Source organism: Struthio camelus, chromosome 13 (genome assembly GCF_040807025.1).
Source record: "Struthio camelus isolate bStrCam1 chromosome 13, bStrCam1.hap1, whole genome shotgun sequence".
Taxonomy (NCBI): domain Eukaryota; kingdom Metazoa; phylum Chordata; class Aves; order Struthioniformes; family Struthionidae; genus Struthio; species Struthio camelus.
The window spans coordinates 1439718-1459995 of NC_090954.1; the positions used below are offsets into that span (position 1 = coordinate 1439718).

The window sequence follows — 20278 nt, forward strand, 5'->3', positions numbered from 1 at the left end:
CCTAAAACAAGAATAAGGCTCTGCCAAAATATGCAAAGAGGAGAATTTTTCTTTAAATTTGGCTTATAGGACCTGGCCAAAGATTAAGGCACGCTGGGAAATGCCAGAACTCCATTCCCAAACATGATCTGAGTTCAGAGCTAGCATGAGAGCACTCGACACGCTGCTGTTCCCTCAGAATCTCTGATTTCAAGCATGGAAAAGAATCAAACTCCTGATCCCTGCGTCTGGAGCACAGCTATACAGATTTTCAAATTATGACATAAAAAAGTTTGGTTTTTGAAGCTTTCGAATTACCACATATCTCCACAGTTATAAAAGGCTACTGCTAAAGCACACTGAGAGCCGGGAGTCGTCAGAAGCGAAGGCGTAAGGCGAATGTGCCTACGAATGCTTTCATCCTATAAAGGGAACAAACGTTTTAAGAACGTTTTAAGAACGGTTACAGCTTGAACAGCAGTCACTTTTCCTTAAGCTCCCCCTATACACTGAAGAAATTCCTATGCTCGCTCTAGAGAAAAATCCCCAGTAACAGGGACCGAAGTGCTGTTGCTGAGGGGAAACGATGCCGCCCTCCCGTCCCATCCCTTTGGGCAGACCCAGCGCTGCCCCGAGGAGCTTCTCGCCGCAGCCCCGCTCCGAGGGCAGCCGGCACACCACCCTGGCACTGTCCCTTCTCCCCGGCCAGGCTCACAACGCTTGGACAGTCTTGGGGGCAAAAAGAAAGCAAGCAGGGCACTCCACTGACGGCTGAGACGCAGTACTCACTAAACACAGTTCTTTGTAGACAAGGGTTTCAGGATGGATTAGAAACCAAGATGGCCAGGGTTTTTTCCTCATTATATTTTTGTTAGGAGATTTTTTTAGCTGCCTTAGCAGCTAATCAATCAGCTCCTACAAATTGCTAATCGCTTTGCTAGTAGATTCAGAAGAAGCACTAGCAAATTATTAACGTCGGGAATTTATGAACCTTCTTCCTAAGCCTGCTCAGTTGCCCCAGCTGTAGAGTGCTCCCACCAGTGCTCGGCTCACGCACAGCACGGCACTTTGCGTGACCGATATTCAGTAAGAAGTGGTCAACAGGATCACAGTGTAATTGAACAGTTTATATCTATGGGTATTTCAACAATGTTCATAGCTAGCTATCAAAACGTAAAAAGGATTAGCACAATGCTAAAATACTAGCTGTCTTTTAAGCATTATTAGACTAATACAACGCAGTTCTCTGATGCCCAGCATGCTGCAGTTTATTCTTCATTCTTCATTCTCCTATTAGCAGAGAAAAAAAAAACAAAGGACATCCATTCCAAAAGAAAAGTCCAGAGTTCCTAGTAAGGCTTTAGTAAGGGCCATTAGCACCGAAATAAATAGGAGGCCTCCTACACTTGAACATTAAAGGCAGACTTTATCTTAGGCATTAAGCTTTTATATTACCTATTAGTCATCAGAACTGAATCTTTATGGACTTAAGAGGTATTATGGGTGTTCAGCACTCCCCAAATCAGCACAGTAATAGGCTTTATCACATGATCACATTTGCAGCTCAACCTCTATTGTTCCTTAAGAGTTACTCTAACATAGTATAGCTGAAATGTATGTAATTTAAGCATTTGGCTTAAAATTAAGAAGGCAAAATAATGGCAGAGAGGTTTTATTTTATTCCAGTATTAACTTGAGCACATCCTCTGAAAGTAGCAGGGTAAACTCACTAAAGCAGTACTCTTTGGCACGGCCTACTCATCCGCCAGTCCATTTTAGAGATAATTTAAGCAATTCCACCAACTCTAACTCACTGGAAGTCTATTTCCTTCCTTTACAAAAATATGTTTTTGAGTGAGATTCATAAAAGAATACTCTTATTCTTTGCAAAGATGTAATTCAAGATTGGTTTCTTGTCTCCATATTTACTATATGTTAGCTCTGAACTTGAAAAGCCAAAAAAGGAAGAAACTGAGAAAATGTAGTGGCTATAAATTTAAACTAACCCAGGATGGTTAAAAAAAATGCTGCAATGAAATGTTTGTCTGTATATACAATATGTTGCTCATTTTTCACTGAACCACAAATATGTGTTATGTTTTCTTGTTTATACTCCTTTGCTCTTTCTGATTTTGTTTTTCATAAGAAACACAATGACAAATTTCAGCAAATTTCAAAAAACATCTGAACTAATCAGACTGCATAAAGCTCTAGAAATCTGGCTGTTGGGAGCAGTTGTACACTGGTCTGCAGAGAACAACCCAAACGGCACTAAGCGACTGTCACCGTTCCGCCTGTCATCTGGTGCGCTCGGAGGAGCCCTGCACCTGGAATTCTCCCTCTGCAGGGATTCAGAGCGCACAGCATGGGGCTCCTTGTCCCCAGATCTTCCCAGGACACTGAGGAAAAATAGCTCACAGATAGCTATCTATTTTTATTACAGTAAGATTCTCTTCTGATCAGTCAGTCTACCAAAATGATATTGGGGGATCTCATGCGGTGTCCCTGGATAACATCCAGTTCAGAAGTGATTGGATTGCAATTTAAAATATGCAGATTTTTTTCTGAACGCCAGCCCTCCTTGGCTAATCATTCAGTCATTAGAGTCGCCTTCTGGATTACAAAGCAGCCCCAATAAAAACTTCACAGATGAGATTCTGCCTTCAGTTTAATACCTGTTAATTCTAGAGCAACAAATGTGGCTGCCAGGAGCAGTAAGGCCGTGAATCCTCTCTGCTCCTAGGGGCAGGCACTCAGTTCACTGAATTCAGTGGGAATCCTCCCATTAACTCCCCGGTACCCGACTTTCATGTCATTAAAAAAAATTGTCCAAAATTCTGCTGGAGACTCCCATTCCAAAAATAAACGATCTCACCTTCCTGAAGTTTGGGTTTCTCTGAATTGCTGACAAGGAAAAAAATATACCAGTAAAGCTCCTGTCATCAAGATAAGCAGCGTGAGCTGAGGCACACAGCAGATGTGCAGTGCCAAGTAGTTACCATTTTTAACCTTTTTCAAACAAAAAGACACAATGTTTATATGGAAAAGTATAGATTATCAACTTATTTTTTGTCAGCGCTGCTATAAAGATTAAGAACTATACGTTTTCCATGTTCTCTAGGACGACTGAACAGACATGGAGCTAGCCCTTTATTGATTTTTACAGGCCTTCAGTGTTAAATCCTAGAAGAGTCTAGATCTCCTGTTGACTTCATCTCGGTTGAATTCTGAAGGAGTTCTCCACAAAGGTCCTAGAATCCACTTTTTATGAAGATTTGTTTAAAACTGATGGCAGCATATGACCCTGCATGATGAAGCAACTTCTGCTAAAATGCAGAGAGCCTCACGGAGAGGCCATATGAAAGGCCCGGCAAGTCCCGTGTGTTCGTGTGTTCGTACACACAGCAAGCTAACCAGACCAAAACTGACACAACAGCTTACAAACCCCCTCCCACAGCAGAGGCCTACATGAACTCAGGCCATGCTATTACATGTTTTCCACTGCAATAAATCTGTGGAGATGTTGAACAGATATTGTGGCAGCTGGAGGATTTGCACTGTTAAGTGGTACTCTAGAGCAGCAAGGTATTAGATCTATGTATTCATGCCAAACATCTCTACCAAACTTTCAAGTCAAAGAAGACCATATCCGAACAGACATATAGAAAAACCATCCATGCAGTGAATACTGGCTAGAGACAAAGGCCAGCACCCAAAGGCCATCCTTACCAGTTCCCCAACAACTTTATCTATACATTGGTGGAATCAACTCCGAGTCCTATATCCTTTTTTAAGGAAGGAGAGTAAACTACCCTTTTTGCCAAGTTTTGCTTCAGTTAATCTTTGAGCTGAAGATTTTTAGACTGGTAATAATAATCAGATTTGACACTATTGGTTTCTAATCAACAATAGCTTTGGTCATCTGCGGAATGCCTCTAATCAACCTCTGCAAGCTTTTCAGTGTGGCATGACGAACTGGAAAAAAATTCAACCATCACCCAAGTCTGATCAAAAGACCTATGAGCAAGGTCCTCGTGACTCGCATGAGTATGCTAACAGACAGGGCTAATTACTCTCCACCCTGACTAAGTGCAGGAGAGAAACTTTAGAGAGTTTAGGGAGATTTTTATTCAGCATGATGGACCAGATTCATTGGTGATGACAAAAACTCGCTGTAAACAAGAACATCTCGCGTCAACAGGAACCGAATACTGTATTATTCTTTGGATTTGATTTTTTTTTAATCTTTTGGGTCATTCTGATCTTCACTGATTTAAAATCAGACAGGAGAAACTATTAGAAAATACAACAGTATCAGTATAAAGGGAGAAAAAAATAGGTAAAATTTATCTTCTGTATCATCTAACTCGTTTGACAGCACAGCTGTAGGTGTCACCGAGCAAGAACATTCCATTTTCCTAGTCAAACTTCTACCATACAATTCACTTATGAGTCAGCGCTATGTACATTAGTATGGGATCTTTTAGCTCTGTTCACAAGTACGAAGTGTCAGGCTTCAGCAGGTTACAGTGATCTCAGGTAGAACATGCTGTACGAGAGACACAGGGATGATCCCAGATATGCATTTCCCATGAAAGGCCATCAAGCGTGCATTCGTAGAAGGCATCATTTGGGATTTATCTTTTCTCCTGCATAGCCCCACTCTGTTTTCCCCAGGATAATCTGAAGTCTACTTCTCAACCACCTCGGCAGATCAGGCTCCTACCAGCAAGTGAAAACCACAGTCAACCAGCATTTTCTTGAAAGAGTAAGGTGAGAACATGGCCAGAATTTACAGCCGTCACTACAGTGAGTGGAGGCAGAGCACGTCCGTCAGGAGCAAGAAGCTGGTCACTTAATTTTCGGCTTACAGACATACAGTGCCAGGACTGCCTCAAAGTTTCCTCTGAACTTTAGGCGCTTGAGCAGCTCCAAGCGTGCAGCTACGAAGTGGCTGGCACATGGCAAAGCTTAAGGAAATTCGCCTGATTTTCCTACACTTGCCCAAACTTTGAAACATGACTTTAGGACCAGTAGGGACAGTTGTAGGGACAGCTGCCTGTCCAAATCTCTGTATTCTTTTCTGTTAGTGAACTTGAAGGTGCTTTGTCAACCCCTCTCAACCCGGTTGTTGTGGGAAAATATTTGGGATAAATCGAACGCTTGACATACCTAACAAATTCTCCCCCACTGCGCCTTAGTGTGGTTGTCAGTCTTTCCCTCCGCCTTTTTCCCAGCTCTTTCTCACCAAGGCATGTGTAACTTTCCTCATATCTGTACTTTTTACATATTTGTTCCTTTCTGCACAGTAGCTCTCTTCTCCCCCCTAGTTTTCATTGCTCCAGTTGAGCAGAGGGCAACCTGCTCTTGTGGTGCAAGCTGCCTGCACTACGTATTGGTGCTACCCACAGCTGTGCAGGGAGCCATGAGAGTAAAGGAAGGGGGTTTGACACAATACATTACAGTCAAGATTTTCTCCCCACTGTACTAGGAACTGTTTTGAGAGCCAATTACAGTATCAGCCACGGACAAGCAGAGAGGAGGAATGTGACACCAGGGCTCTCTGTGGCAATAGCAATATGTAGACAGGGGTTGAGATGCTGTTTTTCTGCATCCCATCCCACTTTGCTGTGCCTCTGCACCTGAATTTCTAGCTACTCTGAAGAGACGCATGCACACAGCAGGTGTGGCTGACCTACTTTTGGAAGCCTTCTCTGTTCCCAGCCTGTTGTTTAGTACTACTCGCTCTGGCACTCACAACGTCCATGGGTGAGACTGTAGCCCACAGTACTGGCAATGCTGCAAAGCTGGAGCCAAGGTAAAGCGCTGGCTTGGACTTACAGAAGGTGGTGGAGGAGATGCATCCGCCACTGTGAAGTCAGAAATGGGGTCAGGCGACAAAAGGCTGATCCAGCCCTTATGCTTTAAACAGCCCAACATTTAACAGATGCTGATTCATCCCATTGTAAAGATTGAAAATATTTTAAAATGATGATCCAAGCACAGGCTATCACCCTCTTCAAAAAACGAAAATGTTTGGAGATGAGCTTCTCCTTCAAGATCATCAAAACAGGAAAGAGAAAAAAACAGAAATATTGAAGTCAGAAAGCCAGCCTTAGCCAATATAAAATCTAAGCAATCTTCCTTGACGTAAGAGAAACTGGAGGGAATAAAGAAAATGGATGAGCACAACCTCAACTCACACTCTACCTGTGAGCAGGAACATAGGCTGTGACTCCACCTACTCCCTATACAGAAATTGCATTTCACAGAACCATTTAATTAAGGCCCTAATGTATCAACACAGACTGTCTCCAAACTCTCCTTTGCATTGGCCTATCTGAAACGGGAGTAGAGCCCAGCTGCGCTGAGGACTGCACTGTCACGCTGTGTACCTGCCTTGCAGCCCATCTCACCACCCCCTCAGCAGAACAGCTGCAGGTTGTACGGGATGTACTGGATGCTTTCTGCGAGCCCTGCATTTCGGGAAAATTTCCTCCACAGAGAACACGAATCTCCCATTAGCCTTAATAGCACCTCCATCTGAACAAGGGGAGAACATGCCATACAGTATTAATCACACTATTTTGTTAACAGCATACACTGTACCCATGTGAGTAGCTGCACAGATTATATTCCCTTCAGTCCATTCGATCTTCTTTCAAATGGATTGCACACGCCGAATATTCCTTATCTTCATGCCAACAATAGGCATTTAGCTTCTGGGTAGTATTTGGAGCATACCATATATTTGGTGTAACAGTGAAATCTGCCTCCCTCTGTCCTACCTCTTTCTGAAAATAATTATCTTTTCCCAGCTCTGAAGAGCACCTCAGCTATCCATTTCACAGAAGATACCAAGCTGCTCTACAAAGAACACCTTTACATATATCTAACCAGTTGTGTTAGTCACCTCTCATATCTACGCCCATTAACCTGACCACAACAGCTTGATGAATTAATGCTTATACAGGTGCAGTTAGCAGCTTCTAATCAAAAAATTATGGCTAAGCAGCTGTGGAGAAGTTGTAATGTTCCACTAGAAAGCCAGGTGTCAACTCTACTGGTCCTCAAAATTTAAAATGAAATGACTTTTGGAGCTTTGATAAGAAGGGCTGCTTCCACTCTTGGTGAATTCGATAGGTCTTGTGCCTGCTTTTATATCAAGCCTGGCTGCAACCAGGCTACAGATAAGCAGCTGTAGCAGCTCTGCAACCCAACGACTCTGTCACAGCAAAGAGCAAATGGAACAAAACATAACAGTAAGATTTGGATCTGGATAAAGGAGAGTGATCTGGCATCACGGTCACTAGTTTAGTTTTTACCTAAGGAAGGACCCTTTGACACTCCATCAATGTCAAAAATCCACAAGATCGATTTAAGCCAAATTCAAAGCCTGTTGAATGAGACAAGAGTCCTTCCAGGAACTTTAATTGGATTGGGCTTTTTCTGTATTGGTGAAGGAAGACTGCATGACCCCTACTACAGACTTTCTCTTTCCAAAATTTCAAAGGTACCTTTCATCTCAGTATCTAACCCTAACTGAAATGATATGGAAGCAACTAGCAATCCTTGATGGTAAAGAAGTCATTTGAACATCAGTAGTCTGTGCTTGTTAATTCATGCATGTAACATCTATTTTGGGCCTCTCTTCAATTATTAAACCCTTGTTTCTATAAATAATTTATATTTTTTCTGATTTTAATTTAAATACAACTTGCTCCAGTCCATTCCTTTAAATATATTAATTCTCCCCTCCCCCTATACCTTGTGTACAATTGCAAAGATGCCTAATTATAGGAATCATCCACCTTAGTGTGAATATAAGTGGATCCAAGACTTTTGAACTATTGTGCTGTGGATCCAAGACCTTTGAACTATTGTGCTGAGAAGTCCAGCTAGAAAACTAATTTTAAGTAAACCTATGCATGTCAAAAATACAGATGGCTTTTCAGAACGCTAACTCAAGCATCATTACATAAGTAGATTAGGTCTGCCTGTTGAGCCTAAGCATAAAAGTAGATGGCGTACAAACTATTCATTTTCTGATACATCTTTTATCTAAAACTCGTGTCAGCTCTCCACGTTACTGAGCATACTAACTGCAACCATCGCACACAGCATAGCAGGTCTGCAGGCAAAGCAGTTATTATCCTTCTTTAAATCCCTCTGTCCAAAGCAGCAGCTGGCTAAAGCCCATTTGTACAAATGGACCTGGGAAATGTTCCATCCTTCACCCTTTTGAAATGAAAACAGATGAACACAACCTCACAAACCTCTTGAATATTTAAGCACTTTAAGCACAGCAGTTGTGGAATGATTTTCTGATACAGAATTGTAGAATTAAAATTACCCTCGTGTTACCACTGGTAACAGTGCCTCTACCTGAATATCAACTTAGAAAGTTAATGAACCTGCTAGAGCTATCAGCTAAAATTGCTACAACAGTATGTGATCTGATGTGATTGCAGTAAGCAGCGCAGATACTTCACATTATGAGGATAGTTTGTTTTTCATAGGCGTGTTGCATAACAAGATACAGCAACTTGCCTCTCTCTGCACTGAGCCTTCATTTCAGAGCACATCGGCTGGCTCCGAGAATGCTCCCTGTTGAAAAGCAGCCGGGGGACGGGATTTTGTTTTCCCTTCCCTGCGTGGAAGTGTGTCAGGTTTGCTGACAGATGGCTTGGCTGACTGTGCTTGACTATTATCAAGCAGCCATTACCTTTGTAAATTGAATCTCATTTGAAGGTTTTCTGTAATTAAATCCGCAGTGTGTTTGCAAGGCTTACATTGCATCCAGCACATACTCAGGAAGCGTGCAAGGCAGTCAGATGGCCGATTTACACAGCCAAAGACAGCGGCATCCTTCAGCTCAGGGATGGGGTGTTTTGGCAGTCTGTGCTGCCACCTAGCCAAGACCATGCCATTGAGTTCAGCATAAGTTTACAATTTGAAAGCTTAAACCAAAGTATATCCCCCTGGATCAAAACAAGGCTCCAGTCCGCACAGATATAAGGTAATCTGGGCTGTTTGTGCTTTGAGAATCATTCAGACAGCAGAGGAGACAGACTGGGAACACGTAACTATTTTTCCCTGAGAAATTTCTTGTACTTACGGTAGAAGACGTATTCAGTGTAGCTGGACCAGACCTTGTCGTCTGTGTACTGATTGACAAAGGAAGCCGTCACAGAGGAGTTACAGGCCACCATGTGGAATCCACATTCGGACAGCATGTCGAAAGCCCTCTCCAGGTGCTTGAACTTGAGATAAAACCTGGAGGTGTACCTTTCCGGAGCCCTATCTGGGTCTCTGCTCTCATTCAAACTTTCTCCAAAGACCTCTTTGACCAGAGCAATCCTTCCACAAACCAAAATCCTTGGGACCCTCCTGAATTTGGCATCTGCTTGACTCTCCCTGCCAATAGTGCACGACCCCCGGTACCCAATGGTAATGAATCCCCACTTCCGATCAGATGGTAGGAGCGAGGAGGGTGGGCAGATTCTCGTGTCACTGCTTTGGGAGACCTCTTCGTAGTCACTGTGGTAATAATCATCAGGGCTTTGCTTGATGTCATCAGGAGTCAAGAGTTTGACCAAGTCCGGGAGCTGGAAATACTCAGCCTCCCTCTTGAGCCTTCCCTTCTCTGGGAAGTGGTCAGGCAGAACCACCTGCTTGTCCCTGAGATAGTCCAGAATATAGCGGAAAAGGAAACCATCTCTGTCGATGAAGAATCTTCCTTTGGAGTCCTTGGCTAGATCGTTGGCTGTGTCTCTCTTTGGGGTGAACATTTTCCAGAGCAGGGAGTGAGGGGTGCCAACCAAGGTGGAATGGCGAGTGAAGTAAACCTGGCCACCCACATTCAGCTCCACTACCTCCGGGAAGGAGAGCAGACCAGTCCCCTGCTCTCTCGGAGGGAGGTAAGTCCTGCAGTTGCCACTTAGAGCCATTGCACTTTAAAAAAGAAATTAGCAGCAGCGAGCAGGAGGATGATCAATCACATCAGAGCACAGAATAAGGCTCCTGACATTAAGGAGAAATGGGGGGAAAAGGAGAAGTGAGGAAAGAAAAAAAGCCAAAAGGTTCGTTTAAAAAAAAATCTGAATTGTCCATGAGTGACTGAGTGGCAGAAGTGGCTTACACCCTAAGCCATAGAGGCTGGAGAGCAATCAGTTCATGAAATGCAATCATATCATTAGATCTTCCAATAAAGCCATCAAAATCAAGGTCACGCCAAGCCTATGATCATTCACAGATCTGTTAAAAGGGAAAACAAAATAAGACATACATTAATTTTCAAGGCATCGTAAAAGTTGTAACAGAAAAAAGCAGATTAGTTTAGAAACCTAAGTTAGATCTCCTGCTAAATAGATCTGGTTTGGCAAGTTCTCTTTTTCTTTCTCACAAGTACTAATCCATGCGGGGACTACCTACAAACCTCCAGTTTTAAAGAAAATACCTACTTCATCTCTAAACAAACATCTAATTTAGACATGCAGATGACGGAACGGGAGCATCGGGTCTTACCTGGGTTACAAGCAACGCATAGCTCTTGGAAAGGAAAGCAACATTTCAAAACACTCAGAACACAAACAGGGGCTCACACAGTCCAGTTAGTATCAAATCCAACCCCAGCAAGGGACAGCGAAGGCAAGGAAAGCGCTCTAGCAACATCCATGTAGCTCTGAAGAGTTAAACCGAGTCACAGGAAAGTTAACCATAGCAGGTGATGAGAGAAACCAACACACACAGCAAGATGGGGGAGGGAAAAAAAAAAAAGGCACAGAACCCCAGATCAATCCAGCCGGGCTCCCGAGGAGAGGGGCAGGGGCGAGCGCGGGCAGGCGCTCCGGCGGGCACCGGCGCGGATGACTTGCAGAAAGCGCGGGGCCGGCGGACGGGCGGCGCGCCCATGCCGGCGGCGGGCAGAGCAGAGCAGGGCAGGGCAGGGCAGAGCAGGGCCGCGCTCCGCTCCGCTCCGCTCCGCTCCGCCCCGCCGAGCTGCGCTGCGCTGCGCCCCGCGCCGGCCGCCGCTGCCGCTGCGCGGCCCCGGCAGTGCGGGGAAGCGCCGATTACATCATCTTAAAGGAGTAGGGCCGGCGCCGCGGGGCGCGCCCGGCCGCCGCCGCCGCCTCGCTCCGCCCGCGCAAGTCGCGCGGGAGGCGCTGCGCGGCCGCGCGCAGCTTGGCGCGGGCCGGCGGCCGGGGCGGCCCCGCGGCAGCGCCTCGCGCCGGCCCCGAAGTTCGGACAAGTTTCTGCCGCGTCGCTTCTGCGCGCAGCCTGCGCACGGCGCCCGCGCCGGCGGCGGTGGTGGCTGCGCCGGCGGGCGCTGCGGAAGAGCCGCGGAGCGCCGCGGAGGGGCTCGCCCGGGGCGCTGCCCCCCACCGCCAGCAACAGCCCGCGGCGCCGGCACGGACAGGCGGACGCGGCGCGCAGCGGACCCGCTCCGCGCCCCCTCTGTCCTCGTCCCGCTCTGTGCCGGGGGGGGGGGGGGGGAACGGACGGGACAGCGGCAGAAGCTCCGCACCGCGCTCCCGCCCGCGCAACCCGGGCGCCCTGGACGCGCCGGCACTGCCACCTCGCGTCCGCGCCGGCTCCTCCTCGGGTTTTCCCAGCTGCTCTGACCAGGCCAAGCGCTGCGCGCAAAAAGGAGCTGAAAAATAACCGGGAAGCCGCGGCTCGGGGAGCACCGGGGGCGGTGAGGCTCCAGCCCGCTAAACCCAGCACCCCGGCCCGGTTCTGCTCCGCAGAGCGTTAGGCGTATGCCTCGCGTTAAATAAGCGCGACACAAAACATCAGCTAAAATTAAGTCATAAAAACCGATTAAATATCCCTCCGACACAAGATGACGTCTTGCACTGACCAGGTGAAGGTGCAATGTATTTGTATTGGAAAAGTCCAGTTTTGTGTTTTGCACACATCAATTTTAGGCAGAAATATGTTCCTCAGAGTGATAAGTGTATGATAAAATAAAGTCTTCTATTCAAACATTAACCAAAACCGGAAAGCAAAGTTTTAAGAGTGATTTTTTTTTTGTGCAGGAATTACCATGCCCAGTTAATTTTTGCTGATTGCACTTGAGTTGTACATACTTCAGTGAGATTCTTCTGAAAACATAGGCATAATTAAACAATAAATATTTTAAAAATGCAACATGGTAATTTTAAAAGTACAGTGTTTAAAGGCTAAAGGAGGAATCGTAATTTGTATACGTAAGAGATTTTCGAACTCAAACCTGACAGTTAAACAGTTAATCAAATCCTTGATTTTTACCTAGTTCATTAATTCAGAAGCAATGGCTAGGCTCCCGAGTCAAGGTTCTGTATCTGACGTCTGGATGTGACTTAAAATTCTCAAACCAACAGAAGCTGGGAATACTATAGAGGCTGCAAATTGTATCTTGGAAAGAGATATGACAAAGTCTGCACATCTTTGGTTGCAGTTTCTGCAGACCAGCTGAAGAAGTACTTGACAGGTGCTCCATAACCCCTAGAATGAGGGTTTAAAGGTGTGATGTGAGAACATGTTAATTTAGATGTTTGCGGTACATTTTTAAAAGTCTGGTACAGTCCAGACAAACAGACTTGAACATCTCCATGACCACTCAGATTAAAAGATAGGCCTCCCTTGGGATTTAATCTCATTAGTACTGCCCCTATTCAGAGGAAGGAGTCTTGCATGAAAAATTTCAAATATTTTAGTTATTAATACTAGTTAATATGCTGTAATAATATTTAGACCAGTTTTCATAAGACCAGCAATGTTTTTTTGGCAGGACTGAAGCGTTAGATCAGTTCACTCTGGTCAGTAAAAATTGCTCCTATACAAACAAGGACCAAAGAAAGCCATTTGTGATTACATAGTATGATTAAAATCTGAATCACCAAGATGGACATTACAGATTACCTGGGATAGACGTTTAGGGGGCACAGAGGAAACAACACAGTAAGTCTAATGTTCAGGCTGCTTACAGAATGGCTTGGTGATAAGAGAGTCTTGTAAAAAAAATCGTGATTCCTGACAAAGTTCTGTGAAGCACTGTGACATGGATACCATGTGATTAGCAAATACTGAGGCATTTAAGCTCTAAGTCTTTTTGAAAAATTATAATCAGATTTGCCCTTTGAAGAGAACGAATACCTCAGAATTTTAATCACAACAGCTTTAGAAATGCATCTGCACTTTTCAAATAATAAATGAAAGAAATTCAAGTCATACTCTTATTTCTTTACACAGGAGGTTCCAACTGTTTTACCATAATATAACATAATTTCCTTTGATGCAGTGACTTCCGTAGTATAAGCATCACAAAATGCTTCCCTGCTAAATACAAGACATTGGCCAAATTCATCAAAATGCAGCCTGAAAAGAGTGAAACTTCAAAATCTGGGCCAAATACACTGGTGACCTAAATGTAAAATATGTGTCAGGACCACATTAAGGATCTTACCTACTCAGCTGCAAAACTAAAGTAGCTCATCTGAAATCCAGCTATAGTTCTCTGATGGAAAAGAAAAGCAGCATCTATCAAAAGGCGGAAGACGAAGTATGTTCCACTTTTAACAGATGCCAGCATAACCTTCAATGCAGCTAGAGGAAAATTTAGCCCAAGCTTAAAGTTTACGTTCCAAAAATCACAGCAGAGCTATGCTTAAATCCAATATACTAATGCTGTGACATCAGTCACAGATTTGAGGTCATTCCTTATGACAAAGTGATATATTAGCACTCAGGCTTTCAGGAAATCATGGGACAACTGACTTCATCAAATTTTGTGGGTGCTAAAAAAAGGTCTCTCTAAAAAGAAGCAGCAATGAATATGAGAAAGAAGGGTAGTATTTAGCTAAGTCTATAGTAGCAACGATATGTATACATATCACCTTTGCATCTCACAGTGCAAATACACAGGCTATAAATATGAAGCAAGTCACCCACATATAATGAGAAATGTAGAAGCTGTTTATCAGCATTTAGCCACACTATACAGAACTTTAAGGCACTCTGAGAAGCAGGAAATAATTTTGAGCAGAAACTGAAGGAGTAATTCTGGGAAGAAAAAAATTCTAAGTTGGACTTTGGACAGGTTTCAGCTAAAGGCCAGTGGGAACTTGATCTCTACAGATTTTTACACACAATAGTTAAAATGAAAAAGAAAGAAAAATAGTACTTCCAGTCCTAGCCTTACACTTTGATTCAGAAATGACTTCAAGGTGCCACCGAAGGAGTCTTCAGCCACAGATGCTGCAATGTTGCAACGTTCCTCAGCAGTCTCATATCTCAATACTGAGCCAACGTTTTCATGCACTGTTTTCAGGACATGACGGCATCAAACCACAGAGAACTGTGCAATTACTGCGAAAGGTAGCAAGGTAAAGAAAGAGAACACAACATATCTGAGTTAAGATGTATGAGGCCCGATTCTTGCTGATTGTCAGAGCACTGCAAAGGGATATTGGTTTCCCTGAGAATCAGACACCAAGCCCCGTAGGCATTTGCTGGCACTTCCAGTCAGACTTCCAATCCACTCTAAATCTGTACCACAGAATGGCAGAAGAGCCCTGGAAGGAACAATTTCCAGGCTGTTGCTGAATAGCAGCCCTTTAATCTAGACATTTTTGTAAAAGTTGTATCCAACTCCTAGAGAAGCGTGTTCTTGCATCTCTAAGGTAGCCCTGGAAACTCTGTACCCAAGAACTGAGCCAGGCAAGAAAAAGTATGATATTGAGTAAAACTAACACATTATCCATTGATGCAGCAGTGTGAATTACACAGAGCGAAAATTCATCTGTTGAAATCCAGCAGTATGTATGAATAAGAAGTCCTTAACAAATCTTTCACTTTGAAGAAAAAGCATACAGAAACCCTAAATGGCAGAATCTCCCCCCAAAGAGGATCTGCTAGCAAAAAAAGAACGAATGCCATAGGTAGGGGCTTATTAAAAAATAGATAGTAAAGCATTATACAGTTTTCATCAGAAAAGGCAAAGAAGAATGGCTTTTACAGCTGCTCAGCATGTGGGCATGGTGTAAGGCAGACAATTCAAATAGAAGACACGTGAAAACATTTTTTTTTCCCATTATGTAACATACAGGGTGTGGGCACTGCTTCTGCAAAGAAAACTATATGCTTCTATTCTCAAACACCAAATGCAAAGCAAACTCACTGCACAGGGCCCTAGATTTTCAAAAACTTACAGTAAGTGGAGTCACGTTCCACTGATTTGAATAATAACAATCGGATAATATTTTGACCAGGAATTGATATATCCAACATTGACAAATCTTCTAGGACTTTATGGACGCTGTTCCACAAAACAGTCGGCAGCACAATCCTGTGGGTCTATGACACTTCAGTACATCCTAGCATGTATAGGCAGACAGAGACCTCAACGGCACTCACATAAGAATCCTAGGATTAGTTAACCCCCCCCCGCCAAATTGTTTTCTATTACCCTTTTTGTAAGGGACTTTCTTTCTCTCTTGCAAGTTTTGATGGAACAAACCCTGCTTCAGCAGACTTTTCCTCCTTTTTCCCTTCTTCCCACGTTTCAAAAAGTCCTTTTCAAATTCTTATTATTTACACTGGTGTCAATGTAGTGTGGTTTTTAATGTTGCAGCTAAAAGAAAGTTTGCTCCTCACTGGGTAGTATCTTTGTATAATGTAGGCACTGTATAATCCATACACTAATTTTCTTAGCATTTTTGTTCTTCCATCTTGGATCCATTTCAAGGCGTCTTGCAAAAGCACATCCCCTGTCCAGAAGTTCACGTGCAGCTAGAGCTGGTCCCTCAATAAAGGGCTTGTGGAGGCCACAGAGTGTTTGGTGGCTTACCATGCGACCAGGTTATGCCACTAAACACGGTGAGACAGGCTGTTTATATGCAGCCCAGTTTATACGCAGAGGTTTTGGGGGGGTTCCGACTCTCTTCTCTAGCATGAAAAAAAAATGGAGCTGTCTCACGCTTCAGTGGCTGTCATCCTGATTTTGGAAGTCATGGTGTGCACAAGGAGCTTCAAATATGAGTGTGTCCCAAGGGAAAATAGGGAGAGCCCCCTATCAGCACCAGACAGAAGGGAAAGAGCTGTGTGAAAACTATACCTGCACATACCTGGAGCAAGGACTTACCCTATCCTAAGGCAATAACTTCAGCTCTCAGGTGCAAAAGGAAAACTCTAAATGGGGCGGGAGAGTTTGTTAAAGAAAAAATTGTTGTAATAAGTTATCTGTGTAGTCTTGTATGCTAGTTGAGCATTTGCTAGGCAATAGAAATCGTTAAAGAAGAGACGTGCCTAGGAAAGTAGAAGCACCTGGCTAAAGTGAGCTAGGCACATTAACGGGTCTGCCGTAGCCTAGACAAGATTATGCTCTAGGACATAATCACCATAAATCGTTACTGAGGAACAGGTACAGGAAGCATGAAGCAGCGATCATCCGCCCTAGCAGTTGCCTCATGAAGAAATTAGAGAAAAAGATGTTAAGTGACTGTTGTTACAGTTCAGGAATAGACAAGTTGGCTGTTGTCTATTATATATCATTCCTTTTCCCCCACAATTAGATACCACTTTGATAAGCTGGTTGACTCATTGCGAGTGGAGAAGTGTAGCTCCTCGAGCACCATTGATTTAGTTTTCCCTGGATAAGGGACATTTAATTTTCCTCTGGGTAAGGACTTGAGCTTGTGACTCCTAAAAAGTGCACCTGGTCCTTGTTACTGGCGACCAAGGCCAGGCAGAAGTCTTATACTTATTCGAAGTCCTTGTATCCTCAGCTGGTGACTTCTAGCCTTGCTTATGGCAGTGGGCAGGTCTTTGGTGCTTCACTGGAAAGTGAAGGGTTCTCCGACGTACCTAGCTCCAGAAGGAATTTGCTGGAGTAGGTGTAAAAAGGATGGTCCCAATAGTACTGCTCAGTTTGATGCACTCGCTAAGTCATGCAAGAAAGAAGCAGTGGTGTAGCTGCAAACTCTCGCCTTCCCTTGTCCCCACAGGCCTGTATCGAACTACATGCTGCTGCAGAGTGAGCTGGGCCTGCTGTCCTGAAGCAGAAAACTGATATCCTACAGTAATGGCGAGATGCCTAGTGCAAATAGAGAGAGCTAATTAATGAAAGCTCAAACTTAAGCTGTCAGTAACTTCTAAGCAAATCTGAATAGACTTCTAGCCAAAGATATTGTGATTTTTCACTAGCAAATCACAATTAAATAGCACACTGGCTGGGATGCGAGACTGGGGCACGGGTCTCATTTTACTGTCCAGTGAACTGCAGCAAGGTAACACAGCTCAGCAAAGTGGCAGAAGTCATCAGCATCAGATGTAGTCTGCATGCTCCGCAGGTCTTCCAGGAAAGCTGTATCTTTTCAGCTCTCAAATGCTCATTTACCTGAAGGATAAATTTGCAAGAAGCAGCTTGTAACACAGTTACTGATCTCTGTATTATCTGTGGCTGTAATTCCTCCACTGTTATTTCATTCAGTTCTACAAACATGCGTATTTTCTGGAAGGCTGTTCTCAGGAGTCAGAGTATACACTGCACCACAAGCTATGCTTTGCAGGAAAGGCTTACAGCAGGACTGTAATTTAAGTACAATCATCTCACTAGAAGAAGATTACATACATGGGAATTTTGTAATAAAGTAACTGTGACTGTGTCCCAAAAAATGAAAGCCAAAATGAAAAAAAAAAGAAGAAAAATGTACACGTATTTCAAAACAGGGACTCGTGCAGAAGCATGTATGCCCAAGAGGCAAGTGTTCAGTTCCAGCAGGCATATAATGAGTCAGGCTACATCAAGCATGGGACTGCAACTGTTTATAAGTGCACAAGTAACACATTTCTAAACCTCATTACCATGTACCTATTCAGCAACAATAAAGTGGCAATTATGGTTCATTTCATTTTGAAGTTTCAGCTAAACCACCGCAGCCGGGGTTTTCTCTGACTCTGTCCGCAACAAAGCCCATCTAAGTCAGCAGTGAACGCTCACTCCTTCCTGCACTGCATGCCAATACCCTGTCTAATTAACAGTGTCTGAGTACAGCCTTTTCCCCTGGCCCTACATGAAAAAAGGGGAGCAAAGTGATGAAGCTAGAAGGATAAATGGAGTGACTGACCAAGGAATGCAAAGGAAAGGAGGTTCCTGAGCATAGTGAGCGGAACTGTAACTTCTCTCAGTATAACCTGAGCAAACACTGGAGATGTACAGAAATATTCTCTGTTGATTATGTTTATCAACACACAAAGCTACAGAAGATTATCAGACTGAAAAAACAGGCGCACAAAAGCTAGGTAATGCTGGCAAATAAAGCCTGTGCAACTTTAACTCCATGGTGTTCTGCATCCTGAGACAGTCCCTAGTTAGACTGCTGTTTCTTCACATTAGAGCATCCTCTTCAAAGTTAGTCCCTCCTGCCCCTTCAGGCATGTCTCCCTCTCACTCCTGTTCAGCCCCTAAGCCATTTGCAGATCTTTCCCTCAGGCCTCTCCTAGTCCATAGTCATTTCATATGGATCCCCGTCTGTCCCAGTCATTCCTTCTCAATCCACATCCTTTTGTCAGCCTCACTGCACCCTTCCATCCTATAGTATTGCCAGCTCTAGCAGTTTATTTGTGAGGGACAGGCTAACAGCTAGTCTTCATTAAAGACAAGAACATCCATAGCTCTAGCAAATTTTTTGTCCAGCCTGTGACTTCCACTGTGACCTCAAATGCTTTAATATTAAACCTTTTCTAAAAACCTTCTGATGTTATCTATGCACATTAATTGTAGCGAAAACAAAATTTTGCTTCTGGCTGAAACAGATGACAGTGGTGAGCATAAATAAATAAATAGATGCACTGAACCAGGCAAATGCTATAAACTTGATAGCCTTTTTTTTTTTTTTTTTTTACTTTTAGGAAGTTAAATTAAAAGCAAGTATATTGCTCACTAAGGAGGAAATTCACCTCATTCACCTAAACAATCTGGTTCTACTAAAGTGAAATGGAGTGGGAGAAAGGCAAAGGAGGTAAAATCAGCCCTTCACCCAGAACCAGTATATGAACCTGTAGCACATGCATTCAACCACTGCCTCCCATAGCCACAGTACCAGCACAGCGAGCAGTACAGCAATTTCTGTGTTTCTACTCTATTTCTACCCATTAAAATCAGGTCCCACAGTCTCTCTCTTTGACTTGTCCAAAAGCTCTTCCAGACTGATTAAGGACTAATTGCAAATGCAACAGTGAACGAGAGACCGGAGGAATGTGCAACTATTACTTTCATCACCAGACACCTGCTTCCATTTCTTTGCTTCCTGAATAAAGAAAGAACAGTTTTCTGGCAATTTTTTTACACCATCATGTCTGCTTTGCATGACCACAGCAAGATTTGCATACTGGGTTTCTGCGGGTTTTTTGGACAGGGTACTACTGACAGAAGAATGTAAAACCAGTATTCAAATCTTTACATTTCCTTGGTGGCTGCATCAGGTAAATTAATAGTAAAATTAACAGTAAAATTAATAAATAACAATTAGCAATTACACAGTGCATTACAGCTCCACCTGAAGATAAATCAGTATTATTCTTCCTGTTTTACAGTGGGGATATCTGATTGTCCTAGCATGCAAAGCAGTAAAGGAGGCACTGATTATTAAGACTTTACTCCTTCTACACAGCATGTTTGCATATTATGCAAACAGTGCACAAACGAAGCAGAACTTCATTCATGTTGGTCAAGCATTTTGTAACATGTAAGAATATAAAAAGAAGTTGTCTTCTCAGGGACATATGATACTCATGTGAGTTTTGCAGGTTTACGGATGAGATACGTACCAGTAGGTGAGGGCTGAGACCCCTCTCAGCTCAGCGCATCAGTAGTGGGTAAGCCTCACTCCGGCAGGGATGAGCGTGCAGGGATCTAAAAGGCAACACAGAAAACAGTAACCCACATCAGAGATTCCCTCAAGGGCGAAGCACTACAAACGTATGACGTGGTATTAATCTGTGTGTGACATTTTATAAACTCAGTGTAAGCATACTTTCCAAATGCTCTATCAACCCTAGACGTACTTTTATTGCGATTTTCTATGCTTTTACTAGATATTGAGGCACTGGGCTACTTACTGTATTTTTCATAACCTCAAGGAACAAAATTTCATGCTACATTTGAAAATAACAGAACTTGGAAAGATGCATCAGTTTCAGTGATGCTGATTTTAACTGATCCAATGTTTTATTGACAGTGAAGCACAGGAAAGATCAGAATTCACTAACACATGAATCAGACACCTGCAAATTCGGATTCATTCTCCTCTGGCCA

General features: G+C 43.6%; 1 protein-coding gene across 4 annotated transcripts in view; it reads right to left on the reverse strand.

Annotated features, from left to right (window-relative positions):
- KCTD16 (potassium channel tetramerization domain containing 16) overlaps positions 1 to 20278 on the reverse strand; it is a 106747-nt gene that overhangs the window by 86004 nt on the left and 465 nt on the right. For 2 of the 4 annotated variants that reach the window (XR_011143997.1, XM_009678714.2), the window contains exons 1-2: positions 10507 to 11004; positions 9098 to 10236 (exon numbers count right to left, since the gene is read on the reverse strand). Coding sequence is in view for 3 of the 4 variants with exons in the window: in XM_009678714.2 (XP_009677009.2) it covers positions 9098 to 9929 (832 nt within the window). In the remaining variant the exon portion in view is untranslated. Of the gene's footprint in view, positions 1 to 9097; positions 10237 to 10506; positions 11005 to 19791; positions 19877 to 20278 lie in introns of those variants that run through there. The other 2 variants (XM_068960019.1, XM_068960020.1) reach the window with 2 other exon arrangements.